The sequence below is a fragment of the Hoplias malabaricus genome, chromosome 3 (assembly GCF_029633855.1).
Source record: "Hoplias malabaricus isolate fHopMal1 chromosome 3, fHopMal1.hap1, whole genome shotgun sequence".
Classification (NCBI taxonomy): Eukaryota; Metazoa; Chordata; class Actinopteri; order Characiformes; family Erythrinidae; genus Hoplias; species Hoplias malabaricus.
Window position 1 is genome coordinate 16,083,214 of NC_089802.1, and position 15,824 is coordinate 16,099,037.

Sequence of the window (15,824 nt, forward strand, 5' to 3'; positions counted from 1 at the left end):
CATAGCATTCAAATTTTAACCACAGGCTGCATTTGCCAAATGTGTTTCATTCAACATGTCTATGATAAATATTTTGGTGAACACTTGATATTTTAATCACGCCTGTGCTTGAACACTGGCTTGAAGCTTGGCTTTTAACTTTGCTGAGTATCCACTTCCTGTCCTTGTTTCATTATTGTTTTGTTGGACTGTATCTATTCAAATGATGCAGACACTGTCCCTCACTGGATTGTGTGTGAATCCACAGCCTTTATTACATCAAGTTCACAAAGAGACATAGTTTTGTACACAATATTGGCTGCCTACGTCTACCAGTACGTTATATAATTTTAATGATTTAGCTTCTGCAACATACTGTCAGAAAACACTTTGGTGGCTCCTTTAAATCTGAATCAAGCTTTGCGTCTAGTATGCCTGGACAATGCATAAATCACAATTTTAATCCTAAAAAGATTCAGCTCTTGCTGGGGTCTCGTGAAACAATCAAGCGGAGAAATATGCAACACTTTGTTTCCTTATATTTAAACACGCTTTTATCAGGGCTGTAGATCTCTTATCTATCTGTGATTTCTCCCACATCGTGCAAAACAATGTGAATGCAAGTACTGTGTTGGCACTTATAAAACAAACAGAGAAAGAGGCTGAATTATGTAAGGCATAATATAATAGGGCTGCTGATAATCTAAGCAACCTTTGTCTTAAGGAGGAAAACAATCTGTTTAAATCATTGGATGAGATGTAAACATTCAGTTTGATATGATGTGAAATCATCCAATACAGAGAAACGTACTTACACCAATTTCTTTAGTGTTGTTTCAGTGTTCAGATTCACAAATATAGTAATTTTATTTATTATTCATTACTGTACTACTGGACATTTTCCTTATAACATGGTACATGTATCCAATTAAATGGAATTAAAGCAACAAGAACAACATGATTTTTAGGCCACCTCTTTCAAAACAATTGCTAAACAATCCCTTAGGCATCTCACAGGATATTCCCAACACTCAACTTTATGAGAGAGAGGTTTTAGAGGCATTAAACTCTTTGGGCATCATGTACATAACACCACCACGATTCTGACCAAGTGTGGGGCTTTTCACATCAAACCACTTTGAAAATCAAATTTTGCTCATTTCATCTATGCATATTTAGAAGTTTTTCATTCTGTCACAAAAATGAGCCTCAATATGCTATGAGGATATTTACAATATATTTGACATGAAGCCTAGAAAAGCACATTTTTGTAGAGCAGATCCTCAATGTGAGTAAGTATGTATGTATTTAAATGAGTGTGTGAGTGAATTACAATGAAGTTAGAGATGGTTTGCAAGGTATACATGGCTCAGTAAGATCATGACTTATACAAACACACACTCCTTATGGGCTGCTTTAAAGGTCTATTAAAATCTCAATTGCTTTTGTGACATGAGATTTGCACAGTGTCAACAAAAATGGAGAAAAGAGGAAGCATAGCATCAACTTTTCTGGATAGCAAATCATTGTCAGCTGCCAGTGCCAAATTTTGTCACTGTCAGAACAAAATCTACATAGCTACAATATGGAAACTTCACAAGAGAAAGCTAGTTCTCATACTTATTACATACTTATTCAATTCTATTTTTGCTAAAACATAAGCAGCCATGAGCCTTCTCAAATTGTGTAAAAAAAAGTAAAGCCTACAAAATTGGAGATACTGGGTTTTATCCTAACAGCAACATCATTTTTCATTTAAATCACAGACAACTTTATGTTTATTGTTTTTCAGTCAGGAAGGTAAGTGCTCTTTTCATTTCCTATGCAAATTCAAAGTCAACATCACACTCCCATAGTATAGGCTGAGTTTGATGGATGCAGCCCTCCCCCTTTAACTCACATGGCTTTAACATTTACTCAAGTTGTGGAGGGCTGTCCCTAATGTTCAGCTTGGACTGCAGAGCTAGTGGGAGGCTGTGTGAGCAGAACTTATCAAGCCTGTGACATCCAAATGAAAGCATTCAATCACAGTGACATTTCTAAGGAAAGGGAAAAAGTGACAAAGCTTCAAAGGTATTGACAGAGAAAAAGTACTTTGGAGAAAGAAAACCATGGCAGGAAACAGCTGCTAGATTATCAGTGCCAAATTCAGGACACTTTTGACTTCATGTGGATGCCTATCTGTCTGAAACAGGACTACTTTTGAATCAGGTAAAATGATTACAATAATTCTAAATGCTTACATTAGTAGATTTTCATCAAATTTTTAAATTAAATGTTCTATAAAAACTGTGGCAAGATACTTTTGAAAAACTACTTTTGGTTCTGTTAACCTTGATTTTGTTTAAATATTTTTTTTCTTCGTAAACAATTAAAGATTGTGAAGAACTCCTAAAGTTTAAAGCATAAAAAACCTTACGTATAATGCGTAGTTTCTATAGCAGTTACAGGCTTTTCCTTAAATTATTTGTCCTAAGGATAATTTAATAATCTTAAAAAATGTATCTTTAAACTAGTAACTGTACAAAAGGAGGCAAAATTCTATATTAGTAAATGTAAAGATATCCAATTTTATTGGAATTGTTTTATTTTATTATGTCATTTTAGAGCATGGCTGTTTCTAAAAGAATGAGAAAAGTGTATCCGTATATAATATAAATGTGTTGTGGTATACATAGGACTGACATCTCCCATTGCATCTACCTAATACTTATAAAAGAGTGTGTAATGTAATGTGTTCCTTAGTGGCAGATTACTATACTGAACCCAAATTAGTGCCAAAACATTTATATTAAAAGCTGCAATTGAGTAGATTAGCTTATTGAAGTCTTCATTTGAGTAGATTAGATTGGGAAGGAGGGACTCAGATGCCATCATTGTTTCAAGTCAAATGAAATAGAGAGGCATGGGACACCGGCCATTGTAGCAAAGTGGTCATGGATGAGTGCTCTGCCCTTAAAGGGATTAAATAGCTTAGTCAGAGGAATAGAAATGGAATAGGCTTCCTGTATGTAAACCAGAATAACTAGGCTAATATCAGGCCTAGTCCCAGGTGGGAGGGATGTTATGAGGCATAGAAGCCAGGCACAAGAAGCAAACGTAACACCAGAGTTACTGCATTAGACATTACTGAGCCTGGCTGCCCTTGGGCTAACCTCTCTCTTGTTCAAACATTGTTTCACCCACAAAAGCTTTGAACATGGTTATTGATTTGCAAAGCTTAGAGAGGCCACAGCGTGCCTCCCTAAGTGTGTGATATTTGAGACAAAGTTTAAGGAACAATAGATACTGTAATATAACTTACTAATCAACACATAATGATGTCTCACACACGGGTTAGTGTTGCCATGCAGATGTTCAGTAAATATATTGTAGGTTAATTGGTAAGACAATGGTGTATTACCAGTCATTATTAGAGAACCAAAAGATAATTACAAATACACCTGATGTTATCAATGACCAAACTCGCAGATTTTTTAAAAAACCTGTAATCCACACTGAGTGTTTCTCGAGCATTAGTCACTGTTCTTTAGCTGGCTTACTGTACTCGAGCCAAAGTCAGAAGTTGGTGCCCTTCTCAGGAATTCAAAACCAATGACTTCTCTAAGTGAAAGAAGACCCGCTTGAGATCTAGAGATTAGTAGGTCAGAAATAAGTGCAATTAAGGACACACAATGGCTAGAAGGTGTTGGTTCTAACAGAATCTTTGCTTTAAGTAAATGAGACCCAGCCATTATGCAAGTGCAGGAGATCAGTGACATTCTATTGTTGTGTGTTACGCAACTGACTAATAACATGGCAACTAGACCCATTCAGAATTTATTTTCTTAAACACTGCTACTCTGCAAATATTCAGCCACAAGATTAAAACCACTGACAAGTCAAGTGAATTACATGGATTATATCCTTACAATGTCAAGGGGTGTGTTATATAAGGCAGCAGGTGAATAGTCAATTCTTGAGGCCCGGGAACAGGTGATACGTTTATGGGTGCCCAAGACTCATGGTTATGCAACAGAATAAAGTGCTCAGCGTAGCAGAAAGGTCTTCTTAAACCTTTCAATCATAATGTACATTATGATTTTCCATAATTTGTGCTGCAGTAGCTCTGCTTTAAGTTAATCTTCACTCTCCTTGAGTATCAGTGAGTCTTCAGTCTTCAGCCCATGAACCGGTCACTAGTCACTGACTTTCCTTCATTTCACCATTTTACTACTGTATATTGACAAACACCCAACAACATCTGAAATAGGGGAAATGCTCTAACCAGTACATTCAGACCATTACAATACAGCCCTGGTCAAAGAGAGGATCGAATCCTTACACTTGAACATCAACTTCAACAACTGATTGCTCACTTGCTACCTAATGCATCCCAACCCTAGACCAGTACCATCATAACCATTATAAACTTCATTCACATCACTGCTGATATTGTGGCTGATCAGTGTATAACTGTTGTTCAATGGATGATGGGCATAGTGTCACACCTTTGTCATCTTCTTGAAAATGCTGTTCACCTCATTTGATGGTGACAACTCTGCACACCATGAAAAAATTATGCATGGTTGTTAAGAGACACATTTTCTCTATATCCTTTAATATTTTTTGAACTCTTACATTTTTCTGTATTAAATCTTACATCTGCATTGCACTGTATGTCTTTTGCATATAGCAATACCATGTGAAATAAGCTGCTGCATTCAATTACCTAATTAAACATTGTGTACAATCTTGCTAGGATTTGTTGTGGTGCTGTGTTGTTCTACATCCATATGTTGCACCATTCCTTTTTCATATTTATATATCAGTAACTTTAGTGTTCTGTTCCTGTGTGAGATATAGAGTGTTAAACTTCATCCCAAGGTTTTCACTAACACTCTGGTCACATGTTGCTACACTTTGCCATAAAACAAATTCACATGGCAGTCTACTCTTCACGGCATGATGTAACAATCTAAACTCCCCTATAATAAACCATAAATGCTCAGATAGATAATTCATCAATTAACATCCAGTGTTTTATGTAACCGGTGCAAACGTTGCTTGGTGACTGAGGGACACACCCTGCTTGCTGGCACTGAGGGAGAAAAAAGTCCTCTGCTATTGTTACCATTGTGTGGTTGGACTTGTGAATCTGCTATGGTTATGGTAGTTATCCCACAGATGCATATATGGAAACTTGATAATGACCTCACATGGAAATGGCCTTCCTCCTTACATTATAGAGGTGCATGAATACAGCAGTTAAGTCTATGCGTGTGTGTATTTTTGGCACATCTCAGATCTCAAGGGAGAAACAGAAGATCCATTGGTGCTGTTCATTAATTCAACAGTTAAGCACCAGAATCAGGTGTCCTCCTCCTGTTCTCTTCTAAATCACTGAAATGAGAAATGAGTTGAGTGTAACACAGGAGGTCTGTTTCAGTAAGGTGGCGAAACTAAATTTGCTGTAATTTGCTCCCGTCTAAGTATACTCCATCCACTTGAAGTTAGACTCACACACTACCCACCCGTTTTTGGTGTGTATTCGGGTTGTTTGTGTGGGTCAAATAGATTTTGAGAAAGTCCCAACAATAGATAAACCTCTGCATGGAATTGTTTATTCTACTACACAAAAATAGTGTGACTTGTAACTCATTCAGTCACTTATTTGCTTATATTTACCAAAATGCTCCATTAGGGCCACTGTCCAAAGCTTTGCATCAAACAGAGAGTGCGTTAAGAGTGCGTGCACTGTTAAACTCATTTTTCCCCATTACCCCAAATGTATTAAATCAGTCAAGACATGTAATTTCCAAAGTGTGCATCTTTAACTTTACAATGGAGCTATGAACATAACAAATGTCTCCGTCAACAAAAAAAGGTTTTATTAGATTAGATTTTATTTATAGCCATTTTAACCTAGAAGTTAAGAAGCACATTTTAAACAACCAACATTTATTTGGCTGATCAACAGTTTTTATTATCTGTGTAAACCCTCCTCAAGTACCTTTCAAGGGAACATGCATAACTCTTGTAAAATCTTTGATAGTTGTCAAGGTGTTACAGTAATCAGAGCGTAAAGTACAACTTAGCTTCACACACACATTCAAGCCATAAATCACTTCTGTATATTACAGGCCCACAGTCTTCTCACACAATTGCATGTGTCATGGCTGAACCTGCCTGGTGGAAGCTGACCTTCTTGAGGAAGAAATCTTCAGAGTCCAAGGTCCTGTATGAGATCCCAGCAGAGTATGGGAGCAACACTGGCAATAAAGAACTCTCCGGTTCATCTCTCTACCTGGATAACACTGACAGTCAACTAGATGCCCGGCTGGAAAAGATAGTGGACAAGTCTGCCACCAAAGGCCGTCATGTCAAAGTCTCGCACTCGGGCCGTTTCAAAGAGAAAAAGAGGATTCGAGCCACTCTGGCTGAAAATCCCAGTATTTTCAATGGGTACAATGGGACTGATGAGAACCATGTGGTTGAGAAATAGATTGTGTGCTTACATTTTTATACAAAAAGGCAAACACACTCCATTAGCATAATGTGAGATAATGAATATAACTGATGCTTTTGCAAGTCTTCCTGATACACCTTATCAAGGTACAAAATCAGTGGAGTTATCACACAATGGAAAGACATTTTCAAATATAAATAACCTTACTTTTTGTTTTACGGGGTCTAATATTTAATAAAAACATGTGAGAACATTCCTCAGTCCTTAGAAAATTTAACTGATGACAGTTTGACCACATGTGACTCAGTCTAAATAAAGGTGAGAACTAAAACATGCTTGATTTTATAGATTTTTAATGGGGAAAAACACTGATATTTCATAATTTCTGTTCAATATCTGAGACATAAAAAAAGTAGTTTGACGTGAAATGGTGCACTGAGGGCAAACCTTTTGAGAATTGATATGTATTTATTTACAATGGTTGTTATAAGAAATATGGCTTATCTATTTTTCACTATTAAAAAACCTGAGCTTATACAATCCGTCTGAATCTGTTGTATTACTCCTGATAATGCTAAAACAGTAAGAATTCAGAAAAATAAACTTTTCACTCGGGACTACTGCATGTATGTCACAGTTATAAACAGCTTTTGCCAAACCTCACGCATATTTGAAAACTTTTCATGTCACAGATTTTGATTAAATACATTTTTTAAGGATCTGTTTCCTATTCTCATCACTAAGGAATCTAGAGTATGTCATGTCAAAAACTCAGAATTACTTTATTTACAGCTTGAGCAGTTTTACATTTTGCCTGTTATACATCAAACTGTTTTATATGTTTAAAGAAATAAAAAAAAATTATTAAAAATCAACCGTAAATTGAACAGAACTGATGCACACTATTTCTCACTTGTTGCCTAACTTGACATAATACTGCCATCTGCTGGCAAACTATAAAGAAGCATTAAACACAAACAACATGGAATTGTATTATTTTGTTTAATTAAAATATTATTTAGCAAACAGCTCTTTTGTTTTTTCATTATTCTTTAATTGACACATACACCCTGCTGAAAAAGTCAGTTACCCCACAATATTAAAATGATAGTTTGGCATCATTTTAAAGTACACTTTGAATCCCAACAACAACATGAACTGCATTAAAAGGCAACTTTATTCTCACTCACAGATATTTCAGTCTGACACCGAGTCAATTAAGACAGATAAAGGCATGCAAATATATGAACGACACACTTAGCAGGAAACAAAATATCTGCAAATTGAAAGTACCCTGATAGCTTAACAACAGAGGACAACACACTTGTGCTTTCTTCTTTTAATGGCAGTTGTACTAAAGTGTAGACATATTTTCAATTGCATGTGCCTTTATGGCATTTGACAGACACTCATCCAGTTCTAATAATGTTACTGAGACAAGATTATGTAATGTTAGAAGTCTTGCCCAAAGTAGTTATCCCAGCAAGGATTTAAATCTCTTTGTATTGCATTGAAATCAGTGGTAATAATCATTAACCAGCACTAATCAGTTGTTAATCTATGTACAATAATCCAGCAGACTATACTTAACAGTTAAACAGTACAACAGGGTATTTTAAGGTGCCTTTAGATACTACCTTCATCATACTCATCCATTCCATTTATCATCAAAATGATTGACATTTACTTTTAAAAGAAATCATATCTGGAATTTTCTCTGACAATATTTCTAAGGTTCTCTAAAGAGCATTCCTACATATCCACTCTGTCATGGGGCTAATCGGTGGTACACCCAACCACCTTCTCCTGGATGCTGCATTTCCCCAAGTTCAGCCTCTCCATCTTTCAGCTTTGTGAACACAATGCGATCATGTAACCTGTTTGTTTGGCCCTGCCAGAACTCAATCATGGAAGGTTTTACAATATAGCCTCCCCTACAGGAAGAAGCACAAATTATAACAAAGGCTAATGTGGAATAAAGGTAAAAAGCATAAAATACAATTATAAATAAATAAATAAAATATATTAATCACTTTCCATTATTAAATTATACCAGTGTTTTTGTCTTTATGTCTTAAGCCAATATGCCACAAGGGTAGAAATCATTTTAATGCATGGTCTGGTTCATGAAACTTTTGTAAAATATCAACCCAATAATGTATTTGATACGTACCAGTAATCTGGCATGGGAACATCTGAGTCCTTGTATTTCTCTTCCACTTCTGCATTTTTCAGTCTTATGTACTGTGGAAAACATCAACAAGACATTAATATGTGCCCCCCATACACCTAAAAGTGTTGCCATCAATCCAATATTCAAATCGGCACAGTCTGAAGAAAAGGGAGGGTTCACTCACCTCTCTGTCAGGAATCACAGTGCTCTGTCTGCTCACAACTGCACCTATCTGGCTACTCTTGGGTCTTGACTGAAAGTACTCGCAGGAACTCTGATATGGAATTCTCTCTACAGTGCCTTCAATGCGTATCTGTGGGGACCCAGTTTGGAGATTCTCTTATAAGTTCACCTTTGAAAGAGAACAGGCTACCCTAGAACCTCTGATCTACTTGCAGGGGTTAAGAAAACTACGGCTGTCAGAGATTTTTTAAAATGTGGTAACTTTATCATTCAGTTTATGTTCAGTGTCTGGGCTAAAATGTATTCTCCATTAAAGTTATATATATTTATATATATAATTAAATAGTTATATAATTAAATATAATAATTAAAAAACTTCACCTGTCTATTCAGAGGTTCCCAGTAAAAGACAAGGCAGGCATGTGGGTTGCTCTCCTACAAGAATAGATGACAGAGGACCATGTAAACCACATTAGACCAAAACACTCTTTTTAGCAAGGTTTCAAGAATCTCTTTGTGAAGACTCACCAGCTCTTTACCTTTACGACTTTCATAGTTGCTGAAAAAGCGGAATCCCTCATCGCAGTATCCTTTCAGCAGCACCATACGAGCAGAAGGTTTTCCATCCCTTTTAAAATGTCAGGCCAAATGTCATGGCAAAGCAAAGAATAATTTGCAGTCACAAGACAATAATACCTTATGATGCTGCCTGTCCTTAAATTAAATGTTGTGTATTCAATTTGATGTATTTCTGTATTTTTTAATTGATAGGCCTAGCTGCACCCATGGTGACCTCCAAGTGAGTTAAAGTTTTGACATTGATAAAATATTTTGCTTTTAGAAGTGAAGAATAAGACTTTCTTTTTAAATTGGGGATTCTGAGAAAGTAAAAGCACCGACAAAAAATAGTACTTATCATTCTCACTTGGTTGCTGTTGCAATGCACATGGCATTGGCCTCCAGAATTTCAGGACACTTTGTAGCTTGATCGAACCACACACCAAATTGCTTTATAGGGTCAAGGGAAGCAAGCTGATCCTCTTCAAAGCACTAAAACATAACAAAGTTTGATTAATATCTTATACAGAGCATTAACCTGTAATATTCTGTAGTTGATGTGATCTGATTTGGTAATTTAGTATTTAAACAGTATGAAGATACTTGATTGTGTTTACTAGTACACTACTATTTTAATAAAAAAATGGAACGCTAAGCACACAATTAATCATTTTGGTGAATTTTACTCTCTCAGTGAATCATCAACTACTTGGTTTGTGATGTGGTTATATAAATGATTAACCAGGTATTTGCAGATCATAATAAGAGTGTTAGCTAGGCTGCATAATACAGAGCTATTATCACACACTGATATTTTCTATGAGTATCAAAGTAATTATAGCTAAGCTTGTTAGAAATTGCATGTTATAAAAAGTGTATTGACTTAAAAGGAAAACGACCGGTGTCTGACATGTTTTACTTGTCCCACTTTTATAGTACCCTTTTATAGGTACATGTCAAGCCTGTTTTTATAATCCAAAAAATATTTAAAAAAAAAAAGAAAAACAAAGTGGTTCAGAATAATCCTTTAACTATATTAAACAAAAGTCTGTCAGCACCTGATCACCCGCTGTACCTCACTTTCCTGAAGAGGAAGCTTCTAGCTTCTATTCAACTTGTCAGAATATTTCGGATGATTTAACTACATTCCGCCACAATAACATTAGTGACTATGACATCGGATGATTAGATCTCAAACAGCACTCCTGCGCATCCCAAACGCACTGGTGCTCACTACATAGAGTGTTCCACTGCACCAAGCTTAACACACCCTAGACGGGGCGCCAGCCCATAGCACCACCCATCCACACACACCTACATCCAGCATGTGTATTTCTGGGCTGTGGGAAGAAACCAGGCTGAACACACAGAATACACAGGTTCACGGAACAACCCAAAACTACAATGTAGTTGTGAACTCCTCAAACAATGACCCCAGACACTGGAGCTTTGTGACAGTGACACTACATGTTGAGACACAACGTGAGCCTTCACCATTAGTGTAATGCCTGTCTGGACATTACAATATATGTGTGCAGAATAACACGTCCACACTGAGTGCAAAATAGAGCAATTGACCACAAAACAACTATTATAAAGGTTACTGTTCTACTTCATTGTACAGCCCAGGGTGCAGTTTTAACCTAATGTGTACAATCTAATGTCTTTGTGACCGAGAGGCAGACTGCAAACTTCTTTTAAAAACATTATAAATTTTACCTCCTCGTCGCATTTGTATTTCTTTCTCATGTTACTCAGGTCCATTGCTTTGGTGTCACTCTTCGGTTTCGTGCAAAAAGGAGATACAAATAGCGTCCTGTGACAAATTGACAGTACAATTGCAGACTGAGTGTATTGCCTTATATCACTGGACGACCTCAATTTGCTAAAGCTCAGCACACGTTTCATTTTTCGAAAAAAATAAAAATAAGTCTTGCTCATGACGTCACTGCGTTGATATCGTTACGCAAAACATCGAAAACGACAGCGCTGAGTTTGGAAAGAGGTACCTAGTGAAAAAACTCTTCAAAGTAAGTCAGTGAAGGAGAAGAGCTCGGGATATTTTACGATTACGCCCTCAGTTAGTTGAAATATGAGCACTTTATATTTTCTAGACAACCTTTAAACACAAAGAGTTTGAACCTAGTTGATTTAAACAACAGCGATGAGTCACCAGTGAGCTGAGGGTAAAGTGTAGATTTATAACTCATAACCAGGTTTCACTCGGGAGACTCATGATTTAAGGATCAGATAAACACCGCTGAAACGCAGACTCCCTCCGTCACATCCGTCACAAAATGGCAGCGACCTTGTGTGGCCGAATTCTCCCGAAAACCGGTAAAAGCTTTTTTATAATAAGTGCATTTTATTTATTCACTGGCTGTATTTCATATGCAAATGTTGTGGAAACTTACGATTCTTCATTGTTCTTTTTAACGAACCACCATTCAAAAGCTTACGAATCCCCGACAATTCTTTATTTAATTACTATTTTGTACTCTTAATGTAATAATACTTTTTCACTTTTATCTAAGAGGACACAGTCTTATTCATTTAATTACAGTGAGGGAACATATTGTTAAATCAAGAGAATTAAACCTCCCCTCTGGTCGTCGCATAAATCCTTACAAACACATATCTATTCATCAGAAAGCCATTAGAATTTATCAAGGAAAAGGGAAAAAGCCTAAAAGTAGCTTAGATTCAACATTCAACTCCTTAACACCTTCATTCAGTACGAATGGATCCATAAATATTCAATTAGTGCCTGCCTCTATCTCCTCTTACCTCTGTTCATCTCGGCTCACCTGCAGCTTGCAAACATTTTTTTTTAGGTTTCTGAGGTAAGAAACCCTAGCTGTCTGAGTCAACCCATTTGAGGATTCACTTAGGTAACTGCAGTTTTAAAGTGGGAATGCTTAGCCAAGAAGCGTTGACTGCTTAATTAACTTATGATACTTTTGGTTCTCATATTCAGCATTCATATTTAATTCCATTTTCTAGATCAACATATGAATGGACATGTATTAACAAGTGTAATGCTAGAAATCAGCTGTCTGAAGCATTAAATAAAATAATTGTTTCATGATAAATTTCTACATATAAAAAAAAAAAGAATATAATATCTTTTTAAATACATTTTATAAGCAACATATTATATGGGAAAAACACACAAAGTGTAGAAAGATCATATTTTACTAAATATGATATAAATTAAAATATAATTTTTTATTCAGCATTTTATTGCTATCGGAATTTTATATTAATATCTATACTACATATAGATATTCAGTGTTTCAATTTTACACTAATGAATCATTACCTTCTAAACTGTATCACACTTGGTGTGTAATGAATGTAGCATACATGCAAGAATATTTGTGTGTTAACTGCATTGCCTGTGTTACGCCTACAGGATGGCTGCCTTTGGCTCAGTGTGTCCGCCATGGCTCCAAAGCAGTCACCCGCCACAGGAAGCCCATGCATATTCTCAAGCAGAAATTGATGGCTGTTACTGAGTACATTCCACCCAAACCCACTCCTCCTCCTGGAGCTCTTGCACCACGCACCAATAAAACAGAGGAGGTAGGAAAATAGCTAAGAACTAGGCTTCAGCATTTACTGTAAGTGCCAGAGAAATGTTTGAGTTATTCAACTAATCTGTTATATTTGATGTCTAACAGGAAAATGGCCTTGTGAAGCTGTTAAAAAAAGAGTTGGATAATGTGTTCAATGAGTGTAAGATGATTGCTGTGGTCCAGAACAATGCCACTAGTGCTGAAGACATGCTGCTGCTCAGGCACAGACTGCATAGGCATGAAATCAGCATCAAATTCTTCCCCAATCAGGTAAAAAGTAGCATACCATCTTCAGTATAGGGCTAGAACTTTATACTAGTGAGTGTTTCTCACCAATTTCTTTAAATTGTTTTGTAGGTGGTGAGATCCTATTTGCCTGGCAGCCAATACTGTAACATGCAGCCTTTGTTTATGGGACAGACTGTTATGTTTGTCAGTAAAGAGCCAAAAGTGAAGGAAATGCTAAGAGTGTTGAAGAGTAGTCCTCAGATGGTACTGTTGGGTAAGTTTGCCATGCTTAGTAAAGAACTATACCAGCTTATACTTGGACTCAGTCTTGATTGACCATATATGTTTTGCACCCATGCCACTGTTTACCGTAGACAGGAATTAATTTGTGTTGTGTTTTCTGTGCTTAGAAAGTCTCCTGGTTATTGAATTTGGTTATTGAACAATGGACAAAATAAAAATTGTTCTGGTCAGCATCATGGTTCCTAAGATTGTCCAGTGTCAGACAATGAAAACTCCCAAACACTAGTTCAATAATCAAAAGAATTAATTCTACTCATTATACTATATAATATATATATATATATATATATATATATATATATATATATATATATATATAATAAATATGTAAAAAACTATATTAATAAATACAAATATTTACCAGTTGCTATTTTTTCTTGTTACCACCATATCATTGAAATTGCTATATGTGGTTATAAATGGTATTTTGACTTGTTACTATCTTTTGTCCTCACAGGAGGATCTATAGAGAACACACTGTTATCTTATGAAGGAATAATTAACTACTCCAAGCTGACATCTATAACCACTGTCCATGGTGAACTGGTCAGAGGCCTGACCATGCTAACCTCACAGACTGTTTCAATGCTGCAGCAGCACCCAGCCCACCTCTCAGCTCTCCTCCAGCAATATATCAAACAGCAACAGTCTGCAGAATCTACTATGCAGGAGACCTCCTCCAAAAAAGAGGAGGCAACTGTGTGAACCTGTCATTTACACCTATTAAGTGGTCAAACATAGGGAGAAAGGAGTTTCATATCCACAAGGATGAAAACCAGCATTGGGACTCTTAAACAATAAATTGGGACTCTGAAAAGAGCACTGATACGATGTTGACATTTATATGTCGTGTATTTATGTCTGATCATTGTAGTGTTAGGTTCGATATGAAAAACACTTATCTAGCTTTAATTGTGAGGTTTATTGTTTATGGCTGCCGCATCCTTCAATAGATTTTTATATTCACATGCAAAATATTTGACTGACCACCTAATGCATCAATCTGCATTTGAGGCAGATTCCCAAATAGGAAATAAAGTCTATTTAAATAAAGTTGTAGTCATAATCAGGAGTTGTAGCAGTTGTCTCTCTACCACTTTGAACTCATTTATCATTTAGACATGCAGAATTTTGAATGAAGATATATTTCCATAGACTTAATATTTTCTGTTGTTATTAAGCATTGGTTAAATATATTTAAAAAATGTAGCTCCACGCCAGTGTTTAAAAGAAGATTTATAAAAATTAATGAAAAAACAAACAAACTGGGAACTGAATCAAAATTACAGAACGATTTCTATTGTTTTATTTGAGAGCTATCAGTCTCTTAAGAGTTGTTCTGCCTCCACCTCTAATTCCTATAGCTCCTTAGTCACTAATGCGGATAACGATTTGGCTGAACTGTGGTGAGAACTCCAGGTTCAGAGCATGTTAATTCCACTCACTCTCGCTCATAGAGGACACTTGAGTACCTCATGATAAATATTGTCATTTTGGAGGTTACAGATTGGAGATAATTTTTCACAAATGGGGAAGAATAGTGATGAGATGGGTGTAAATCCAACTTGAGAAATGTCTCTGAAGTTGTTTGGAGATGCGGGTCTCAGGTAAGATACAAGGACAAACCAAAGGGATGCTCTTAATCGAGAGACTAATTCTGTTGCTGTTATTTCTTAGTGTGAATGGTTATACCTCAAATTTATTTTAAATCTATACTCTATATAATGTTTCCTTAATAATATTTAATGTTGTTTAGCTAGCAGATTTAATGTCATGTCTGTACTGATGTGCCCAAATGAAGTCTGCTATATAAAGTGGAAAAAAGAGAAAAAAATTGGCACTTTTATTTCTGTCTCAGTTTAAAAGGAAGCTTTTGTTCCCTTAATGTGAAAGATTCTTAACTGATGTGATATGTCGAAATCTTAAGTGGTAATAATTAAATTTTAAAACAAGTTATTTTTAAATGGGTTAGCATTGCCTGGTGAATGGACTATGAGAGGTGGTTGAGTATGACTTGAAATAAGGTCTGGTTACAGGAATATACTGTACATTTTAGAAATTTATTTGAGTATGTTCCCCAATGTTTAATACACTAAAATAACCATAAATCATCTACTACTTGCTGCAAAGATGTATTGCTGATCATAAGTGAATATATGTGATTAACTTCTCCATGAATGTATATATTCTTTAGGCCCTTTTGAAATCTGCTGTTACAGAAAAGTGGTCTTCTCTCTCAGTTTTCATTCACAGTTTATGTGTGGTCAGTGGTATTATTTGACAGATATTCTTGAATTTGCTGGGTTAGGTAAGCAAAAACATGGGCAACTAGTATGTCTTTATCTTGTTTTTGCCATGTGCTTCTATTGTTGAG

General features: G+C 36.0%; 3 protein-coding genes across 4 annotated transcripts; 2 read left to right on the forward strand and 1 right to left on the reverse strand.

The window, feature by feature from the left end:
• The first annotated feature begins 6,133 nt into the window (after window positions 1–6,133).
• On the forward strand, window positions 6,134–6,463 carry prr15lb (proline rich 15 like b). Its single transcript, XM_066662696.1, has one exon. The coding sequence runs from the start codon at window positions 6,134–6,136 to the stop codon at window positions 6,461–6,463; it is 330 nt and encodes a 109-aa protein (XP_066518793.1).
• Window positions 6,464–6,782: 319 nt separating this feature from the next.
• On the reverse strand, window positions 6,783–11,645 carry pnpo (pyridoxamine 5'-phosphate oxidase). Its single transcript, XM_066666080.1, has 7 exons — window positions 11,061–11,645; window positions 9,709–9,833; window positions 9,312–9,411; window positions 9,165–9,218; window positions 8,785–8,913; window positions 8,601–8,671; window positions 6,783–8,361 (listed from the first exon to the last, which is right to left on the reverse strand). The coding sequence occupies exons 1-7, from the start codon at window positions 11,280–11,282 to the stop codon at window positions 8,196–8,198; spliced, it is 867 nt and encodes a 288-aa protein (XP_066522177.1). The 5' UTR covers window positions 11,283–11,645; the 3' UTR covers window positions 6,783–8,195.
• mrpl10 (mitochondrial ribosomal protein L10) lies at window positions 11,308–15,613 on the forward strand. 2 transcript variants are annotated; one of them, XM_066666081.1, is made up of 5 exons: window positions 11,308–11,371; window positions 12,757–12,926; window positions 13,025–13,189; window positions 13,277–13,421; window positions 13,908–15,613. In XM_066666081.1, exons 2-5 carry the CDS (start codon window positions 12,822–12,824, stop codon window positions 14,153–14,155), a joined length of 663 nt encoding a protein of 220 aa, XP_066522178.1. In that variant the 5' UTR covers window positions 11,308–11,371; window positions 12,757–12,821; the 3' UTR covers window positions 14,156–15,613. The 2 variants fall into 2 exon arrangements, with proteins under 2 accessions (XP_066522178.1, XP_066522179.1); XM_066666082.1 differs by lacking the exon at window positions 11,308–11,371 and adding an exon at window positions 11,627–11,678.
• The last annotated feature ends 211 nt before the right edge of the window (window positions 15,614–15,824 follow it).